Source organism: Panthera pardus, unplaced genomic scaffold (assembly GCF_024362965.1).
Source record: "Panthera pardus isolate Hobbes unplaced genomic scaffold, ASM2436296v1 HiC_scaffold_13, whole genome shotgun sequence".
Taxonomy (NCBI): domain Eukaryota; kingdom Metazoa; phylum Chordata; class Mammalia; order Carnivora; family Felidae; genus Panthera; species Panthera pardus.
In genome coordinates, this window is record NW_026526688.1 from 8,077,351 (window position 1) to 8,099,652 (window position 22,302).

A 22,302-nucleotide genomic window follows, 5' to 3' on the forward strand; every position below is an offset into this window, starting at 1 on the left:
GAGATCATGACCTGAGCCAAAATCGGCCGCTTAACCGACTGAGCCACCCAGGCGCCCCGTTAAATTTGTGATTTTAACAATAATCAGTCAGACCCACAGACCAATCCACAGACATAAATAAATATGTGGGAGAAGTGCCAGATTGACTCTGTCCTTTGTGTCTCAGTTACAGCTGAGTGATGGTGACATGGTTCCCCTGTGAGGCCAGATTTCAGCTCTGCACTCCACACAGGCCTAACCCACCGAGGAGAGGTGAGAGTTGAAAACTGTCGTTCTTACACTAAATCAGTGAGATTCTAGTCACTCTCAGATCATCAAAATACCTGAACTACAATTGGGAACTGCGTGTCTTACGCAAGATAATATTTCATCAGGGATTACATGATGTGAAATATTTTACTTTTCTTAATTCTTGTAAATATGGTAAATAGTGCCTGTGGAAAAATATCGCAAAATAAAACATCCAAACTATTGTGTGCCTATAAACAAGGTATTCATTTTAACTGCATTGTCTTTACAATGGTATAATAAATATACTTGTGCTGATATGACTTTAAAATAATTTTACCAATTCAAGTTGGCCTTTAATTTTACACTCAAAAAACATTTCTTAAATGGTTTGGCTAGCCATCTCCCTATAAGGATCTGAATTGTAATCCTATTTCATTTGTTGGTAAGTACATCACCTGTCACTTGGATGCATTTCTTCAGACCCTTTCCAAGTTTCAGTAGTAAGTACCTTCAGTTCATGTGACCTGCCATTAGCTGACAAACTGTTGTAGCACTGGGAGTGTCAGTTCACTCAACCAACATTCTGTATATTCTATGCAAATACGAATAAGGCAAGTTCCTTTGCCTTGGAGAACTCACAATTTTTGTCTACACAAGTAATCACTATCCAATGCATGCAAATAAAAGGCAATAAAAGATGAGGAATATGGTGCATTTGAGAAAGTCTAAAAGGAGGAAGAGTTTTTAAGTTGGGTCTTAGAAGGCCTTAAATATCAAAGAGCTCATTATTCGCAGGGGCAGGGGAAGGACGGCTCAGGCAAAAGCATTTAAAAACTTGCAGGCGTCAAATCATGATGGTATAGAACGTGTTTAGCAATTGCAGTGCAAGCAGAAAATGAATAGGTAAGTTATTTGATTAGTTTTTACGAGACATGATGAGGGGTTTCACTAGAACAGTGGCACTATGGCTGGAGAGAAGGGCCTTTCGAAGAGAGATTTTGAAGATAGTTTGATAGGACTTGGTGATCACATGTAGTGGAACTGGCGGAGGAGGGTGGTGAAGAATCACAGGTGGCGTGAGGTATTTGTCTCAGGTTACTGCCAAGAGCAAAATGACAGTCATTGAAACGGGGAATGCAGGAGAAAGTAAGGAATGCTTAGAGGTGGTTGAAAGGAGTCCAGCAAGAGGTAAACAAGAGATTACATCAGTCCTCCAACTTCCTGCGCAAGGAAAAGCCTATTCCCAAGCCGTGTGACCTGAGGCTTCAAGCAGGTATTTGAAAATAGGCCTTAGAGGAAAAGGAGGAAGAGGTACCCTGAAGAAGAGTCCCATGTTCCATCTGATAAATTTTGAAGGCTCTTCTCAGTCGGCCCTGGTGATATTCATGTGTCCTACATGCGTACCTTTTTATGCCAGCACAGATGCCGTGCTACTTTTGGGATACGAATAATGAAACACTCAAGTCACCCAAATGTTTTCTTTTTCTTTCTGCGCCACCCCCTCCCCCTTCTCTTCTTTCCTTTTTTCTCCATTGAGGTGTAATTCTTTGGTGAGGAAAAGATCAGTCAGGACTTGTTACGTTGGGAGAAGCACGTCAACGTTACGGAGGGCGTCTTGAAGTCCACGTGCTCTCCAGTGTCCCAGGGAATCTCTTATTGAGCATGGCTAGTAAATTTCTTCCAGAAGTGAGTAAAACTAAAAATAAATCAAATTCACGTGATTGTGATTCTCTGTCAAGCATATGAGCACTCTATTAAGTGAGGTGTGGCCTTTGACTTTTCGAGGCACTTAGGTAATGAGCAGTCAGCTGACTCTAAAATGACTTAACTCTCGAGTATGGAGACAGAAGCAAATAGAAATACAGAATTGGTCTTGTCATAGACCTTATAACGCAGAGGCTTTCTTCCGGCTTTATCTCCAACTCCTAAGGTTGAGAATGGAACTGATGTTCTCCTTCCTGTTGCTTTGTGCTTTCTTCGCATTCCTTATTTATAACTGGGTCACTTTTGGAACTAATTTGCCTTCTTGAAAAAGTTGAATCACATGCTTTTTAGAATGAAAATTGAAAGCCTAATATTTGATGAAGCATTTGTTGGTACTTTACAACAACGTAATGATTATTTGGTTTTTCTTTCCTGTTTGACTATAGGCTTACATTTTCTGGGTTAGCATTATTTTTTACAGATGCTGTTCTTTGTAAATTATTAAAGCTGTTTCAGCTGAAATGTTGCTGTGCTTCTAGCTTCTTGTACTGAACAACATTTCACAAGGCAGAATTTGGTAAAGCTTTTTGGTTGAAACACGTTATTGTTACTTTAGGTGCTGACTGTTCTGATGCCGAGTTTCCAATTGCCTTGATTAAAGTAGACACATTCTATGGCTTGGATGACTTACATTTCAAATTGGTTTGATCAAGATGATTGGTATGAAGGACTACAAAGAGTAAGATACATTTATGTTGTAATTATGATATTCTGTGGGTTTTGTTTTCTGCTTTACTACTCATGCAGCTGTGTTTCTTTGTCATTTATGTTGAGGACATTTTTTCATTGAAATATTCTGAGGGTAAATAAGATAATCACTTGATCGATTCAAAAGCAGAGGTAAGAAGAGAATATGTAAATATAGTTGTATATTGAGGAAAAGGCATTTTTTTTGTCCGTCCTGGTTTCAGATGAATTCTTAATTTTTTCAGATTATCTTTAAGCTTTAAATATAAAACAGAATTCTTTTTAATGAGACTGATGGATGAAAGTAGTAATACTTTTAACAAAATCATTTTACATAGAGAAAAACTTGATGAAATAGAAGATGTGCATGCTAATACTACATATATAATAATACTATAAAAGAAAATGCAGAAATTTTCTGAAGAAGAGTGCCATATTCTATTTGATGAATTTTTAGGCAATTAATTATGTTTCAAAAGGACTTGGCATTGTTACTATGGCAACTTTTGTATAGTATTTTGAAAACAGCTATTCTGATCTATTATTGCAATAGTAGAAAACTGCTATTTAAAAATGCATCTAATCAAGATGGATTTTGTGTAAAATTGTATGACGTCTCTGATTATTTTCACTTTTTTAATGGAAGTTTTCTTAATCATTTAGATGAAGGCACTTTGTGGATTTTTCTTTCTTTTTTTCCTTTCTCCTTTCTCTCTCTCTCTCTTTTCTTCTTACACAGCCTGGATTTTTCCTTTTATTAGTGACTGGAACAAAAGAGCCAGAGTATCTTCACTCAGTCTCACCAGCTGGTCCTCGCCGTTGTTCGAGGGCAGACAAGACTGGAGATAGACAGCACTGCCTTCTCCCCCTCACTTCCTCGGGTCCCTTTCTCAGCACATCAACGAAAGACATTTTCCCAGTATTTTACTTCCTTTTAATTATCTCTTTTGTTGTAATTGCTCAGCAGTTTAAAGCCTCCTGCCCTTTGGGCTTTTCTTGAGATTTGTTTTTTCAACTGTGAAGCAAGCCGGTGAACATCTCCGGAGCCAGTTAATAGCAAACCCTGGGGAATAATCCTCATATCGTGGACCCTAAAGCATTCTTCAGGACACAGGTGGAGGATCCATGGGTAGCTTTTCATTCTGGACTCCAGTCTTATCCATAAATGATGGAACTGTTCCAGCTTGGGGGTTTACTACGTGCCACAGGACACAGACACCCCACAGCATCTCTGTATTGTGCGTGTGCATTTTTAATGGAATAATACGCGCATTTCTGATGTGGATCCAGAGGCTTTTTTCCCAGTGTAGTCCGTGTATTTCTCAGTGGGAAAGCATAGGGATGGTAGTCTAGCTTGCTAAAATGCTTTTTACTAAAATTGGGTGTTCCTTTATATAATGACTTTAGGGTAGTTTAGAGATTATGAGAATTCAAATTCTTTTCCTCTGTTCTGACACCATCCTGACACCCTTTAAAACTACCATTGGCCTTTATAAATGAATTCCTGGCTCTGAGACGTATTACGAGAGTTGCCGTTATTACATATGGATAAAGTTTGACCCTGAAATGACCACATCGTCTTCATGGGCTTGAGGTTCTTCTGGCTCAGGTTTTGATCAGTTCTTACATAGACTTAAATGGGAATGAAAGATCCTGTTCTAAATAATGAGAATTGGCACATGAATATTGACTAATTTCTTTAAAAATCCAGCTTACTATTTTTCAGATGATGTGTCTGTGCATATATATCCTATATAATCAGCATTCAGCCTAGTAAATTTTTCAATATAATATTTTTTAACTGTTCACAGGAAAAGATAAGTTGGATTTTTTTTTAGTTAAAATTGTGGTTTAAAAATGGAGTCTTTGAAAAATTACATACAAGTGAGTTTGATCTTTAGTATGAAATTATGATAGAATTAATTTGGATAGGATTAATATTGATGGCATATGTACATATTTCTACAGATACACAGACACATATATATGAACTTAATTTTCACTTAGTTTTGTAGTTTTATTTTTGGCTGTTGTAACTCTATAATTTAAATTTTTTTTTTAATGTTTATTACTTGAGAGAGAGAGACACAGAGAAAGAGAGAGAGAGAGAGAGAGAGAGAGAGAGAGAGAGCAAGCAGGGGAGGGGCAGAGAGAGAGGGAGACACAGAATTGGAAGCAGGCTCCAGGCTCTGAACTGCCAGCAAAGAGCCTGACATGGGGCTTGAACCCACAGACTGCAAGATCGTGACCTGAGCTGAAGTTGGCCGCTTAACCGACTGAGCCACCCAGGCGCCCCTATATTTTAAATTTCATTGTGATTATTTCATATCTGCATACTATTGCATATTCAAAAATGAGCTTTAATATTATACAAATCTAATGTAAATATACTCTTACCACTTTAATTTTTTTGCATTTCATGCACTTAATGTGTAGAGCATCTCTACTGTAATTATAATGTATGTAGGTGCATTTCATAGGAGATTGAAACACAAAATTGAATTTAGGTTAAGAAAATAAAGTAATACCTTTGCAAGTAGGCTGTTGCCAGGCTACTGACAGTGTCAGTTGCATGTGGGGTGTCCCAATGCTCCGACTGTCTTCCTGAATCCTTTATAAATCTCCATTATTCAGTGTACCAAAAGGGTTAGTACTTCATCTTTAAAGTGTGCATGTTGTTTCTGGGCCAGAAAGATGGTATTTTCTTTTTTTTTTTTTTTTTTTAATTTTTTTTTTTAGCGTTTATTTATTTTTGAGACAGAGACATAGCATGAACGGGGAAGGGTCAGAGAGAGGGAGACACAGAATCTGAAACAGACTCCAGGCTCTGAGCTGTCAGCACAGAGCCCGACGCGGGGCCCGAACTCACGGACCATGAGATCATGACCTGGGCCGAAGTCGGCCGCCTAACCGACTGAGCCACCCAGGCGCCCCAAAAGATGGTATTTTCTAAAGCAACAAATCTTTGGAATGAACACGGAGATTAAGTCATTCTCTCTCTCTCTGTCTCTCTGTCTCTCTGTCTCTCTCTCTCTGTCTCTCTCTCTCTCTCTCTCTCTCTCTCTCTCTCACACACACACACACACACACACACACACACACGAAACATTCTAAAGTAAGGATGCAAAAGGGTACATCATATTTATCTGAAATATGTAATGAGCTTACATTCAGTTAACATATGTTTATTTTCCTAAATATATGACATTTTATAGGATTTATATTTAAGGTACAGACACATATGTTAGAATAGACCTTCAGTTGAACATTTTCCATTTTCAGTAATGCAGACTCATTAATTGTGTAATATTCATGCAGACTACAAAGATAACACAAGCTTCTGGACATTTCTTTTTATGTCTTTAGTGATTGCAGATACCACTTTATAGGAGATACATAGTATTACATATATTTTTAATAATACTTTTGAAAAATAATGTCGAAGTTTCAAATACTGCCTATAATCAAGATGTATAGATGCAGTAGTATTTATATATTTAATGATGTATAACTTTTTTCAAATTTCATCCAAAATCCTAGATTTTTAAAATAAGCCACTATTTTGTTTTGTCCTGTTTATTATTAATGGCTGGTTTGGACATGTTATTCAACTCTGAATTTAAAAAGGATTTAAGTTGTTAAACTGTAAGACTTATAAAAGCTGCTTATGAACAAGGTCATACCATATTGGATGACAACAATGATATTTTTAGATTAAGTTTGGAAATTCAAAAGTAGTAAATTCAAGATATACTGATAGTTAAAGTAAGAGTGTATTGACGAAATGGATTTTGAAGTAACTTATTTTTAATAAATAGTTAGCAGAGGGAGTTTAGGTTTCTAGTCTGCCAGGTAAGGAGCTTAGAAGTCTTCATTTCATCCTTAAAATGATACAAAGCTGAACGAACTGAAAAATCAAGAACTCTTCTTAGATCTCTAAGAGAAGTGAGATCACAAGGCAGATTGCTTCTCACACCACTGGAGACACTGACAGGCACTTACAGAAATTCGCAACCTACTGGAGCAGAGACCCACCAGCTAATGCGTCTGCAGGAAGCAGAACCAGGGTAGGAAAAACTGAACTAATTGATGAATTGCTGTGAGGCTCCTGTGACAAGTCTGAGAGTTAAAAGTTCCAGGGAGGCTGCCATGCTTTTATGTGCTTTTACCTCCAGGATCTCTACTAGGCCTTCACCATGGAGATCAGGGAAAATCCCTGCATGCTCCTGGCTGGGGGAGGGGAAAAGGAAGTATTGTGAAATATGTCCAGGCATTTTGTTCTTGGTAAGGGTGTTCTCAGGGGAAACTCTTTTAACAGAGCCCAACTTGCTGGTTATTTCAGAACCTACCCTATGTGGCGGAAGGGAAATAGCTATCTCAAGCCCACTGTACCCCTCATGTCCCACCTGGGGAATAAAAAACCCCCAAGAATCACAGGCAAAATTCACATTCCACAGGCATAGACTCACCAAAAGACAGAGACCTAATCTTAGCACTTTCAAATGCTTCCTCATGTTTCCTCTCCACCCTCAATGTACCATTACATTATAAAGGTCTGCGTACCACAGTTCCTTTTATCACTATATTCATGTTCTCCTCTCAGAGATTACAGGGCATACTAAAAGGCAAAAACAAAACAAAAACCCCAAAACCCCCCAAAACAAAAACAAAACCCAACAAACAAGCAAAAAACCAGAAGCAATTTATTGGAAGGAAGTAAAAAAAAAAAAAAAAATCAGAATAAGAGTCAGATATGGCAGGAATGTTGGAATTATCGGACCAAGAATTTAAAGAAACTGTGGTTATATGCCAAGGGCTTTAATTAAAAAAAATAGACAACATACAAGAACAGATGGATAATTGAAGCAGAGAGATGGAAATTCTAAAAGAATCAAAAAGAAATGCTAGAGTCAGAACACTGTAACAAATGAAGAAGTTCTGTAGTGAATTCATTAGCAGACTGGATATGGCTGAAGAAAGAATTTCTAAGCTTGAGGATATGACCGTAGGGACTTCCAAATCTGAAAAGAGAATAAAGAATGGGGAAAAACAGAACAGAGTACCAAGAGCCATGGGGCCACTACAAAAGGCATACCATGTACATACTAGAAATACCAGAACAAGAAGAGAAAGGAGCAGAAGCAACAATCGAAGCAATAGTGACTTAGAATTTCCCCAGATTAATGTCAGACGGCAAACTCCATATCCAGGAAGCACAGAAGATACAAAACCTGGTAAGTGCAAAAACAACCAAACAAACAAAAAACTACACCTACAAATAATATATCCTATTCAAACTGCAAAAAAAAAAAAAAAAAAGAAAATCTTGAAAAAAGCCAAAGAAGCAAGGATAAGAAATAAATTGAACTTTTCAGAAACCATGACAGCAAGAAGAGAATGGAATGAAATATTAAGAGTGTTCAAGAAATAAAATACCAGCCTAGAAATCTGTACTGATAACACTGCAGTTCTCTTTCATGAACGAAGGAGAAATAAAGACTCTCAGGCAAAAATTTGGGAATTTGTTGCCATTAGGGAATTTGTTGCAACAAATGTTAAAAGAAGTTCTTTTTTTTTTTTTTTTAATTTTTTTGAAGTTTCTTTATTTTGAGAGACAGAGCAAGCAGAGGAGGGGCAAAGAGAGAGGGAAAGAGAGAATCCCAGGCAGGCTCCATGCTGTCAGCGCGGAGCCCGATCTGGGGCTTGAACTCACGAACCATGAGATCGTGACCTGAGCCGAAACCAAGAGTCAGATCCTCAACCGACTGAGCCACCCAGGCACCCCAAAAGAAGTTCTTTGGAGAAAATTAGTGATAAAGGTTTAAAGCTCAGATCTGTATAAACAAAGGGAGAATATTGGAGAGTGTATAATTAAAGGTAAAATAAAAACTTTTATCTTTCTTACTCTTAATTGATCTTGTTAACAAATATCAGTGTGTTCAAAATAAAATAGCAACAGTGTATTTGATTATACTTTTATACAAACACACATATATATGCTATGTTGCTTATGTATAAATGAAATGAATCACAATGATCATACAGGGATGGAGAGACGAATTAGGGATATTTTGTTATTAGAAGGTACCCATACTACCTGAGAAGTACTACCTTGGAAGTAGACTTGGATGAGTTGTATATTAGAAACTCTAGGACAGTCACACACAAAAAAATGTTTAAAGGAGACACAATTGATACGCTAAGAAAAAAAATGAATCATATAAAGTGTTCAGTTGAAACCACAAAAGGAATAAACAGTAAAAATATGGAAGATACTGATCCAAGTACATGAAGAATTATTTTGGACATTAATGCTCTAATCCACTAATTAAAAGACAAGAGACCCAACTATATGTTATCTATAAGTAACTTGCATTAAATATAAAGACATATATAAAGAGTAAAGGAATGAAGAAAGATACACCATGTTAGCACTAATTAAAAGAAGTGGGTGTGTCTGTGTTAATTTCAGACAGAGCAGAATTCACAGCAGGGATAAAGAGGGACAGTACATAGTCACTCTCCAAGAAGGGGTCACTCCTCCAAGAAGACATAATAATTCTTAATGTGTATGTGCCTAATAACAGTACTGTAATACATGAGGCAAAAAATCGATAGAAATGCAAAGAAAAATCGATGAGTGCACTATTATAGTTGGAGACTTTAATGCTTTGTCAGACTGAACAGATCTAGCAACAGAAAATCATTAAGAATGTAGTTGGACTCTAGCATCTTCAGTAAACTGGATATAATTTCTGTCTATAAGGCACTTCACCCCAAACCAGATTGTACATTCTTCCCAAGCTCCCATGGAGCATTCACCTAGATAGACTGTATTTTGGGCCATAAAACACATCTCAACAGCTTAAAAGTATGGAGATAATATGAGGTCTACTCTCAGACATGAGTGGAATCAGACTAGAAATTGGTAACAGAAACATAACTTGAAAATCCCCAAATGCTTAGACACTAAGCCATGGTCTTTTAAATAACTAAATAACACATAAAGATTTTTTTTAAGTTCATTTATCTTGAGAGAGGGAGCGCAAGCAGGTAAGGGGCAGAAGGAGAGAGAGAATCCCAAGCAGACTGTGTGCTGTCAGCATAGAGCCCGATGTGGGGCTGGAACTCACGAACCTTGAGGTCACGACCTGAGCCGAAACCAAGAGTCAGACATTTAACTGATTGAGCCACCCAGGCACCCCAGAGAAGAATTCGTAAATTAAAAAGTATTTTAGACTGAATGAAATTGAAAATATGACTTAATGTAATTTGTGGGAAACAGCCAAAGCAGTGCCTAGAGGGAAATTTATAGCATTTAATGCATAATTAGAAAAGAAGGAAGATCTAAAATTAATCACCTAAACTTCTACTTTAGAAAACTCGAAAAAGAACAAATTAAATTCCAGTAAGCTGAGGAAAAGAAATAATAAAAATTGGAACAGAAATCAGTGAAATTAAAAGTAGAAAATTAGAGAAAATCAGGAAAAGTAACATCTGCTTCTTTGAAAAGATCAGCAAAATCTATAGGCCTTTAGCTAGACTAAGAAGAAAAGAGAGGAGGAGGAACATATTACTAATACCAGTAATGAAAGAGTGGACCTCACTGCATAGCCTATGGACATTAAAAGGATGGTAAAGGAATACTACAAAGGATTCTATACCCACAAATTTGATAACCTGGATGAAATGGACCAATTCTTTGAAGACACAATTTGCCAAAACTCACAGAGGAAAACTATGCAATCTGAGTAGGCCTACATTTTAAAGAAATTGAATCAATAATAATGTTTTGCGGTATCATGATTTATAAGAAAATACTTTGGGTCATTCACATGACCTGATTTCCCAAGCGTTGAGAGCCATTAATGTGTCTTGTTATGTTAATTAGGTGACTTTAAAAGCCTGTGGAGGCTGATCACTGGTGGAGCCAACTGAATGGTTAGAGGCTTGGAACTTTTAGTCCTACTCCCTCGACCTCCAGGAGGGGAGAGGGCCTGGAGGTTGAGTGATTGCCCCTGGGCAATGATTGAATCGGTCTTGCCTCTGTAATGAAGCCTCCATGAAAACTCCAAAGGAAGGGTTTTCCTTCCCAACTTGATGAACATGTGGCCCACTCTGAGACTATGGGACCTCCTTGCCCTTCCCCTCATTCTGTGCCGAGCCATATACATCTCTTCCATCTGGCTCTCCCTGAGTTACATCCTTTTATAATAAACCAGTAGTCTAGTAAGTAACATGTTTCTCTGAGTTCTCTGAGCCATTCTAGCAAATTCAAAGACTTGCACAGATACTTCACTTCAGAAGGTAGGTGACATGTAAGTGTATGGAAAGATGACCAGCACAGGGAATTGCAAATTAAAACGACAGTGAATTCCTGCTACATACCTACTAGGCTGGCATGTCCGGACCGCTGACAACATTCAGGCCACTGAGGATGGAGAGCAGTAGCTGCTTTCACTTACTTCTGGCGGGAGTGCACATGGTTGATGGTTTCTTACAAGATGTATGTACTCTCTTTGAAAGATGTTTGTTTATTTTGAGAGGGAGAGGAAGGGGCAGAGAGAGAGAGGGAGAGAGAGAAGCCCAAGCAGGCTTCTGTTGGCACAGAGCATGACACGAGGCTAAAACTCAGGAACTGTGAGATTACTAGCTGAGCCAGAATCAGAAGTCATCCAGGTGCCCCATAAAGTAAACATGCTCTTACCAGGATGTAGCAGTCACCTCCTTTTGCACCCCTTGTTATTTGCCTAAATGAATTGAAAACTTAAGTTTACACAGAAACCTGCACATGGATATGTGCAGCTTTATAGCAGCTTAAAAAAGTTTTTTTAAATGTTTATTTCACAGAGAGAGAGAGAGAGAGAGAGAGAGAGAGAGAGAGAGAGAGAAAGCATGAGCAGGGGAGGGGCAGAGAGAGAGGGAGACACAGAATCCGAAGCAGGCTCCAGGCTCTGCACTGTCAGCCCAGAGCCTGACGCAGGGCTCGAACTCACAAATGGTGAGATCATGACCTGAGTTGAAGTCAGACGCTTAACCGACTGAGCCACCCAGGCACCTCCATAGTAGCTTTATTCGTAACTGTTAAAACTTGAAAGCAACCAAGATGTCTTTCAGGAGGTGATGGATAAATAAGTGGTTCATCCAGAACAGGGAGTATTTTTCATTGCTAAAAAGAGATGAGCTTTCAGGCCATGAAAAGACATGGCAGAAACTTAAATGCCTATTACTAAGTTAAAGAAGCCAATTTGAAAAGATTACATATTGTATGATTACAACAATATGACACTCTGGAAAAGGCAAAACTACAGAGAAATCAGAGATATCCGTGCTTGCCAGGAGTTATTGAGAGAGGGAGAGCTGAATAGGCAGAACATAGAGGAGTTCTAGGACAGTGAATCTCTTCTCTACAATATACTAAAAGGGTGGGTACATGTCCTTCTGCATTTGTCAAACTGCATAGAGTGTATAACAGCAGGAGTGAGCCCTAATGTAAACCGTGGACTTTGGGTGATGACGTTGTCAGTGCAGGTTCATCATTGTAACAAATGCACTGACCTGATGGGGGATAGATGGGTGGGGGACCTTGTACATATTGGGGGTCAGGGAGTGAGTGGGAACGCTCTCTAATTTTCTGTTTTGTTGTGAAACTAAAACTGCTCTAAAAACAGTTTATTAATTTAAAAAAAAGTAAAAAAGAGCAGAAAGTGAAAAATGTTTAAATGATTCCGTTTTACCCGCTAGTTTAAATCTTATGTTTCTTTTCCAGATATAAATTCAAGATTTGCTTAAACATAAATCAGAAACCATTTTTATTTGCACACAAACATTATTAATATTAATCTTGGATCCCAAAGATAAAATACAAAAGCCTACTTAATTCACCCTGTGGTTGAAATAATATATATTTTCAGTGAAAAGTAATGTGGTAACATTACTAGTTAGGTAAAGTATATTTTAAAACATTTGTCCTGACTGTTAGTGCCTGAGGAAATATAGGTGCCAGGGGAGGAGGAACGAAGATTTTTATAGTTAAGCACTCAAAAGACTGAAGGCGCAGTTTGTTTATCATGCCATTTTTCACTTTAGATAATGTTTTACTTTTTTTTTTTTTTTTAAGCCACTAGTTCCACCCTGATAAGGGGATTTGATGGGATGAAGATAGGTTTGAGGAAGAAAGAGGAAATTAAAAGATCTTGTCTAGAAAGTGGGAATATGAAATAGAAAAGATATAAAGAAGAAAGTAACTTTATAAAAATGGAGATAATAGAACTGACTAGAACTTATTAATTGCTGAGCACTAAAATAAAGGAGAATTAAAGGGTTATGGTCAGGACATCATTCCACCTGTACTGAAAAGGAAGCAGGTAGTAAAGAGACAGTGTTTTATTTTTCCGTGATGGTACCAGGCGTCACTGGTTCAGAGTAGCTGGCTTTAACCCACTAGGTGGCAGGATAGAAAGAGAAGAGGCAGGTTGGGGTGGAGGGTTCCTGGGGCTAGACTGAACATGTACCTATAAGAATTGTGTCATAGGTCAGACGTATATGTTTTTCTGTGTTTATCTTTCATATATGTGATAGTTCAGGTGTGGTGTTAAGGCAATAACATTTCGCTGCTGAAATGATGTAAAGCTTTTGAAGAACATAAAATAGTGATGAAATGCTGACTCTGGGATAGACTTGTCAACACGAACCAAATTTATCATATTTCCCAGATACTATTTTTTCAAAAATATTTTAAGATTATAATTGCTAGCTGTATTTTTTCCTTACTTTAATCAGATATGAAATTGACAATAGTGGAAAATTGATATTGGCATGGTATAACTTTGTGGTATTAGTGAAGGTTGTCTTATACTAAGAAACCTCATTTTTAGACCAATATTTTTTACCATATTAGAAAAGACATCTAATAATAGTCTGGGTTCTGTCTTTAAAAAGTTGTTTCGGGCCAATTAATCTATTCTTGAATGCCATTCATTAGGTAACTATATACTGCAATACTCAGAATAGGTTTTTTGGTTTTGTTGTTGTCTTCGTGTTTTTACTGTATTTGGATTTTCATAACGATTGTAGACTTAAAAGCAGCCTCCCTCTTGGTTTGCTCTTCTCCGGAATCCCAGAGAGTTTACGCGTAGATTCACAGAATCCTTTGGGCTGAGAGGGATGGTAGGGAAAACCTAGGTCACAGGGTTTCTGTTAGAAGAAGCAGAGACCTCAGCTTAGTTGCTTGAGTCCAGCTCATGCCGTCCGCTGGCTTGGAGTCGGGTCTCCGTCCCTGTGTCCCAGCCAGGCTGATTCTGCATCTCCAGGCTGTTGACTCCACCAGCCTCTGTCCTGCCACATCAACAACTTGTAACCGCTAGTTTCCAGCTTCCTTCTGTCCCCTGTTCGCAATGAGCAGTATTGGTAATGCAGCTTGTCTACCTGCCCTGTGTGCCTCAAGTGGCTTTTGTGAAGGTGCTGAGTCACTGTAACAATAGTGATGCTCTGTGGCAGAGGTCACACAATCCCCCCAATAGTGGCTCACGGTGTTTTACGTTTGAATTTGCTGCCTTGAATGTATTGCCAGTGTTTAGAAATCATTAGGTTTTACACAAAAATCTAGATTCTTCCATTTCCCTGGAGAGTTACATAAATCTGGCCACATGGGAGGAGGACCTTTCTCCAGGGGCCCTCAAGCCCTTTAGATATAACATGCACCTGTATTCCACTGTAGTCCCCATGGGTCCTGTAGGGTTCCCATTCCTTGGCCAGGTGCCATTTGTCATTTATCATTTATAATCTCTTGCTTTTCAAACTGAAATGACCTGCCTTGGTGTCTGTAGACATTGGGGGATTTCAACTCTTGTTCTCTGAAAGTATGCACTGAGATGAATCGTTCTCGTAGAAATTTCTTTAAAAAAGATGAAGATTGAGGAAGATAGATGGAAAATAATTAAGTTGGTTGCATAATGGAAATGACTGATATTTCTCCAAATTTGTTTTTCAAGGCAAACATGTCCCAGGTAAGGCAAGTGGGACTCCTAGCTGCTGGATGTCAGCCTTGGAACAAAGATGTTTGCGCTGCCCACGGAGACAGGTTTGCGTACTGTGCTACCCTGGCCATCTATATTTATCAGGTCAGATTCTGTGGATTCTTTCTGATTTCCGCATTGTATTAGGTAAAGTTAATATTTAAGTAGTACGTATTTTTAAATCCCTGTGGTATGAAAAGCTGAGTGCTTTTTGGTTTTACAAGTCAAGCTTTTAGAAAATGCTCATCTCCTAGTTTTAAATTATAAGAATCTTAATTGATTTCACAATCATTCATGCGGCTTCATCAGCAAGAATTTCTTCAAGAATTAAAAGCTCCCCATTTATTTTTTAATTTTTTTAAGGTTTATTTATTTTTGAGAGAAGGACATACAGTGCAAGCTGGGGAGGGCCAGAGAGAGAGGGAGGCACAGAATCCGAAGCAGGCTCCAGGCTCCCAGCTGACAGCACAGAGCCTGACGTGGGGCTTGAATTCACGAACCGTGAGATCATGACCTGAGTCAAAGTCAGATGGTTAATTGACTGAGCCATCCAGGTGCCCCAAGAGCTCCCCATTTATGAATGGCAAGCAAGTAGAATTTAATTCTTTTAAAATATATTCCCATATAAATAATTGGAATTCGTTTATTCATTAGTTTCAGACCTTGCTTAGTAACTTTCATGTGATAAAATCTTACCAGGTGAAGAATAGGCATCATCCATTAGAGATCATGATATTAAAAACAGTGCAGATATATTTTGAGATATCCTTGGGATACAAGCCTTTATAACTCCTTTTTTTCCACTAACTAGCTCCATCCAGACATCTCTTATCAGTTCCCAATCTACAGAGCTAGTGGCCTTCTGAGTTTCCCCAGGCAGAGGTGCCTTATGCCTCTTCAGTCCAAGTCAGTCTCCCTCCTCAGACTCGGAGCCCACATTTTGGGGTTAGCACTGCGCCCTTCATCTGAGCCACAGCCGGGAGAGCTAGCTGTCTTTGGCTCCCTCTTCTGCTCACCTCTTTCACTGAAGGTGAGCAGGGGCCATCCTAGTGTTTTGTACCCGTTACTGTCTTCTTTGTACTGTGTCACCTACACTTTTCGAGTAGTCTCTCAATATCCTCTTTGCCTCTACTTTGACTCTCTCTAGTTTATTCTTCATTGTAATTAATCATCTTTAATGCAAATCTGAAATTTTCAATCTTCAGCTCTTCCTTGTTCCCTTTTATGAAATCCTAACTTCATGGTATGACATCGTGTTACCAGCATTCTGTCTCTCTCCTCTCACCCTATGTTCCAGGCATACCATGATAATTGTATTTTCCAAAACATCTCAGACTCTTGTATATCTTGCCTTTGCTTACACTAATTTCTTTCCATTTGCCTGTGTTGCCTGTTTAGAAAGTATTTTCTTGTCTTTCAGATCTCAGTTGAAGTATAAACTCTTCTCCATATTCTGCTTTTTCCTCTTTCTTATTAGCAAAGGATCTTATAAAACAGACTGCCTGTCTCAGTGCTTCCCTTTACCAGAATGAGACTTCCTCACCTTTGAACTCTCAAGTTATGCATACTCTCTGGTATTTTTTAAAAGTATTTTTTATTGTTTATTTTTGAGAGAGAGCATGAGCAGGGGAGGGGCAGAGAGAGAGAGAGAGAGAGAGAGAGAGAGAGAGAGACAGACACAGAATCCAAGGCAGGCTCCAGGCTCTGAGCTGTCAGCACAGAGCCTGATGCGGGGCTCGAACTCACTAACTGTGAGATCATGACCTGAGCCAAAGTTGGACGCTTAACCGATTGAACCACCCAGGAGCCCCACTCTCTGGTATTTAATAAAGACTCATTAAATGTTTTTCTTGTGATACATTTTTTTGTTATTTTGAAACACCAACACATTTTCAGTTAACAGTGAAAAAAATGATCGCATTATTCTGGAGTAAAAATCCTTTTAACTACTAACAGTGTTGTAGGTTTATTGAAAATTTAATAAACAACAGCATTAATCTATAAACCAATTTCCCACAATATCAATTTTATGTAGTCCATTACTCAAAGTTGTAGAAATACACACCAAACTGCAATTTCCATATAACTCACAATTTTTCGCTTTCCCATACAGAAGACAGCAGAAGCCTGCTGACTGACCCCCCCCTTTTCCTCCCATCTGCCTCCTTCACACTTTCCATGTCCTCCCAAGCTTCTCCTTCCCAAAGATCTACAAAATGCCTCCCTTAGTCTTAAGTCCCTATCTTCTTGTCTTATTTCCTTTTAGAGAAGAAGAATGTATTAGACAAGGCAAACTATTCCTCTAAGGAATAAATAAGGTCAGAAAGTGGATGAAGGCAGAACTCAATTTTTTTCATGTTTGCAAGTGTCTTAAGTTTTGTGATGACATTTTATGACTTGAATATTTAGGAAGATTAAGGTAAAATTATTAATATAAAAACCCTATGAAGAAAGTTTCTGTATCATTAAAGACTGAAACAAACTAAAAATCACTCTGATTTAGAAGTTAAGACAAACTCAGGTGACAGTTGATTACAGAGTTCAGTGTAAAACCTTGTTGCAAAGTATAATAGAAAATTACATTTATATTAAATGGTGGCATTAACATTCAACTTCCATTAATCAGTATTGTTTTAAATGTCATTATCTAAATCAAAATGCTTTGAAAATTATGCTACATGAATATTTACTAAATCACACCCAGGGTCAATGTACAGTCAAAGTCTGATTGTCTGTTACACTCTCTATAATGATGCTGAGGTTTTATCAGATTTTTCGGAACTATTAAATGATACTTGTAAATGCCATAAGAACTTTCTCTTTAACCGTTGGATTATGATGCAATAATATATTGTATTAACTACTCTAAAAATAATTTATGGCCTAGCTCATTGTAATGGTACAGGCTCTTAATTGTAAATAGAATAGGAATGTATTAATAAATTAATCCCTGTAAGTATTCTATATCATGCTTAAGATACTACTTGGATAATTGTGTACTAAATCCAGGAAAGATCATTGATGTGCATTGTAGCTTCTTCATATGTATTTGTATTTATAGACTCCTCCACAAGATTTCTAGCTTGTAGAGCAGTCTTTCTATTAGATACATTAGACACTTTCACAGTATTTACCACAGGTAACATAAATCACTGAATAACATCAAACTTACAAAACTGTTCATTCTTAAATGTACAGGAAATATTCTGAAATATTTAAACAGGACAATTGAAGATTATTATAACTACAATACTAATCAGATGAAAACTCTACTGGTATTTGGTTATCTCTAATAATATTTTCATCCAAAGTTGTTCAGGAATAGCTCAAGTTCAGGTAGTAAGAGATACAGAAATTATAGAAGACAAAACCTTTGGAGATAATTAGGTCATTAGTCAAAATTTTAGATACAGAGGTGTTCGCTATAGTATTACTTGTGATAGCAAAAGTTAAAAGTTGCTTAAATGATAAACAAAAGCATAATGCCTCCTTTTTTCAATAATATTAACTGAACTTCTTTTGGCCAAGTATTACTAGGCACTAGGAATGCAGCTCTGAACAAACCAGTCACATTCTTCTCATTGAATTCATGTTCTTAGTAAGGACAGGGGACAGGGAGAAATCTGTGAAATATGTCATTTTATGAATAAATAAATGTTTCAGGACAAAATGCGTTCTACAAAAGATGTAAAAATAGGTAATATGCTAGAGTCATTGACACCAAAATCAAAGGCAACAAAACCAAAAGTTAACAAGTGGAACGACACCAAACTAAAATCCTTTTGCAAAGCAAAGGAAACCAACAACATACAAAGGCAGCCCACGGAGTGGGAGAAAATATTTGCAGATCATATATCTGATAAGGGGTTAACATCCAAAACATATAAAGAACTTGTATGACTCCATAGCAAATTAAGCAAGCGATCTGATTAAAAAATGAGCAGAGGATCTGAATAGACATTTTTCCAAAGAGGGATTCCAGATTGCCAACCGACACATGAAAAGAAATCTCAGTATCCCTCACCACCAGGGAAATGCAAATCAAAACCACACTGAGATATGACCTCACACCTGTTAGGATGGCTGTTTTCAAAAAGACAAGAAATAACAAGTGTTGGTGAGGCTGTGGAGAAAAGGGAACCCTCATGCCCTGTTGATGGGAATGTAAATTGGTGCAGCCACTGTGGAAAACTCTATGGGGGTTTCTCAAAAAATTGAAAACTGAACTACCATGTGACCTAGCAATTCTGCTTCTGAGCATTTATGTGAAGGAAGTGAAAAGATGTATGCACTCCCATTTTCACGGCAGCATTATTTACAATAGCTGAGACTTGGAAGGCACCAAAGTGTCCATTGATGAATGGACGGATAATAAAGAAAATGTGTGTGTAGTTAGCCATAAAAAGAAGGAAACCCTCTTTGCTACCGTATGGACGAAACTTGAGGGTGTTATGCTCAGTGAAATATGTCAGAGAAAGACAAATACTGTGTGATCTCACTTATACGTGGAGTCTGAAACAAAAAACAAAATGAAACTGAACTCATAGATACAGGGAATCGATTGGTGGTTGCCAGAGGTGGGGGTGCGGTGAGGGAGAAATGGGTGAGGGTGGTCAAAAGGCAAAACTTTAGAAACTAAGGCATGAGGATGCATTGTACAGCATGTTGAATGTAGTTGATGGCACTCTGTTGTATATTTGAAAGTTGCTCCGAGAGTGGATCTTAACATTTATCATCACACAAAAAGAAATTATAACTATGTGTGGTGATAGCTAGACTTAAGTGATCATTTAGCAGTATATACAAATGTTGAATCACTATGTTGTAGACCTGAAACTAATATTACATGTCAACTATATCTCAACTAAAAAAAGGATACAGCTAGGGGACAGGTTTTGGCATGGGAAGGGGTGTACAAATTTATTTAGATAGTGTGGTCAGAAAATACCTCTGTGAAGAGGCAGTTTTGAACTGAGACCTGAACAGGAAAGAATGAATAACCAGGAGCAGACAGACGGGGAGAGCATTGAAGGCCAAGGGAACAGCAAACAGGCGTTAAAGCAGATGTGATTTTGCTGTAATAGAGAAACAGGAAGGTCAGAGTGAACAAGCAAGAACGTGATACCAAATGAGCCTTGCAAAATAGCCAAGGTTCATGATGTTGTAGGGCATTGAAGGCCATGTTGCAGTCAGGATTTTACTGCAAGTATAAGGTTGAAGAAAGATTGGTGTAATCAGTAATTAATATAATAATGATTTGGAACACTCTCCAGTAGCAGTGTGAAAGGTTCATTATTGTGTTAAAAGGAAAAGCCAGGTACAACCAAATGGCTATATGGTGTAATCCCAAACATATTGAAAAAGGTAACAAAGGAAAAGGCACTGGCTGATGGCTCATTCACAAAGGAAATAGGAAAATTAGGCTATTTCTTTTGTCCACTTCCATATAAGAACACAACGAAATGCCCCATCCAAAAAGCAATAACATAAAATAGGTCCAGTGATAACATTGTTCTGCAGACTTCAGACATCTTAACGTAATAATGAGCAGGTGGTTTGTTTCACCTGATTTTTTTGTTGAAGTATAATTAACATTCAATGTTATATTAGTGGCAGGTGTACAACATATCGATGCAACAGTTTTTCATGTTACTCACTGATCATGATTGTAAGTGTAGTCAACATCTGTCACCATACAATGTTATTACAGTATTACTGTATTCACTCTGCTGTACTTTTCATCTCCATGAGCTTTTTTGTAACTGGAAGTTTGTACCTCTTAATCCCCTTTATCTATTTCACCCGTGACCCCACCCACCTCCCCTCTGGCAGTCACCAGTTTGCTCTCTGTATTTAGGAGCCTGTTTTTCTGTTTGTTGTTTGTTTTGATTTTAGATTCCACATATAAGTGAAATCACATGATACTTGTCTTTCTCTGACTTACTTCACTTAGCATCATACCCTCTGTCTGCAGCCGTGTCATTACAAATGGCAAGATTTCATTCTTCTTTATGACTGGGTAATATTCCACATCTTCTTTATCCATTCATCTGTTTTTTCAAAGTTTGTTTATTTTTTTGAGAGAGAGCGTGTGTGTGTAGGAGAGGGTCGCAGAGAGAGTGGGAGAGAGAGAATCCCAAGCAGGCTCCACACTGTCCGTGCAGATCTCACAAACTGTGAGATCACGACCTGAGCCCGGATCAGGAGTCCCAACGCTTAACTGACTGAACATTCCAGGCGCCCCCTATCCATTCATTCATCTATAGACAGATGCTTGTGTTGCTTCCATATCTTGGCTATTGTAAATAATGCTACAATAAAAATAGGGCCGTTTTCATTTTCTTTGAGTAAATACCCAGTGGTGGAATTACTACATCATGTGGTATTTCTTTTTTTAGTTTTTTGAGGTACTTCCATACTGTTTTCATGGTGGCTGTATCAATTTACATTCCCACCAGCGGTCCTTTTTTTCCACATTCTCAACTCTTGTTATTTCTTGTGTCTTTGATTTTAGCCATTCTGACAGGTATAAGGTGATAACTCATTCTGGTTTTGATTTGCATTTCCCTGATGATGAGTGACGTTCAGCATTTTTTTTTCCTGTGTCTGTTGGACATCTGTATGTTGGAAGATGTTTATTCAGGTCCACTGCCCATTTTAAATCAGATTATTTGGTTTTTTGGTGTTGAGTTGTAGAAGTTCTTTATATGTTTTGTGTATTAACTCCTTATTGGATATATCATTTGCAAATACCTTCTTCCATTCAGTAGGTTGCCTTTTCATTTTGTGGTGGTTTCCTTCACTCTGCAAAAGCTTGTTTTGGTGTAGTCCCACTAGTTAATTTTTCTAACCTAAATTTTTTCATTCGCATCTAATTGAAAAGTTACAGAAAAAAATATTCTAAACCAAGTGTTTTTCCCTCATAAATACATATAGCTGTAGAAAATATAAAGCTCTGAATTATTATGCATATTTAAGTGTACAGTTATTTTTACCTTTTATAAATTATGTTTAATATCAGTGCTCTTATTTTTTAAAAACTGATTTTTTTTTCTAGACATCGTAACTTATCAGGAAGATGCAAATTAAAACCACAGTGAGATATTACGTTACACCTGTCAGGATGGCTAAAAAAAAACTCAAGAAACAATAAGCGTTGGTGAGGATATGGAGAAAAAGGAACAGTCGTGCCTTGTTTGTGGGAATGCAAACTGGTGCAGCCACTGTGGAAAACAGTATGGAGGTTCCTCAAAAAGTTAAAAATAGGACTATCCTGTGATCCAGCCAGCAATTGCACTGTTGGGTATTTACCCAAAGATCATAAGAACACTAATTCCAAGGGATACATGCACCCCTTTGTTTATAGTAACATTATTTACATTAGGCAAGATATGGAAGCCGACTGAGTGTCCATCGATTGATGAATGGATAAAGAAGTAGAATATATATATATACACACAATGGAATGTTACTCAGCCATAATAAAAAAAATGAAATCTTGCCATTTGCAACAACATGGATGGAGCTAGAGAGTATAATGCTAGGTGAAATAACTCAGAGAAAGACAAATGACCTATGATTCCACTCGTATGTGGGATTTAAG

The 22,302-nt window shown here is 37.8% G+C and overlaps 1 protein-coding gene across 11 annotated transcripts in view; it reads left to right on the plus strand.

Annotated features, from left to right (window-relative positions):
• The window catches only part of WDR17 (WD repeat domain 17), a 106,205-nt gene that overhangs the window by 23,414 nt on the left and 60,489 nt on the right, over positions 1 to 22,302 (plus strand). For 5 of the 11 annotated variants that reach the window (XM_053900800.1, XM_019434241.2, XM_053900801.1 and 2 more), the window contains exons 1-3: positions 167 to 252; positions 2,552 to 2,674; positions 14,676 to 14,804. In XM_053900800.1, the coding sequence (XP_053756775.1) occupies positions 2,609 to 2,674; positions 14,676 to 14,804 (195 nt within the window). In that variant the 5' untranslated portion in view covers positions 167 to 252; positions 2,552 to 2,608. Of the gene's footprint in view, positions 1 to 163; positions 253 to 2,551; positions 2,675 to 14,675; positions 14,805 to 22,302 lie in introns of those variants that run through there. The other 6 variants (XM_053900804.1, XM_053900807.1, XM_053900805.1 and 3 more) reach the window with 4 other exon arrangements.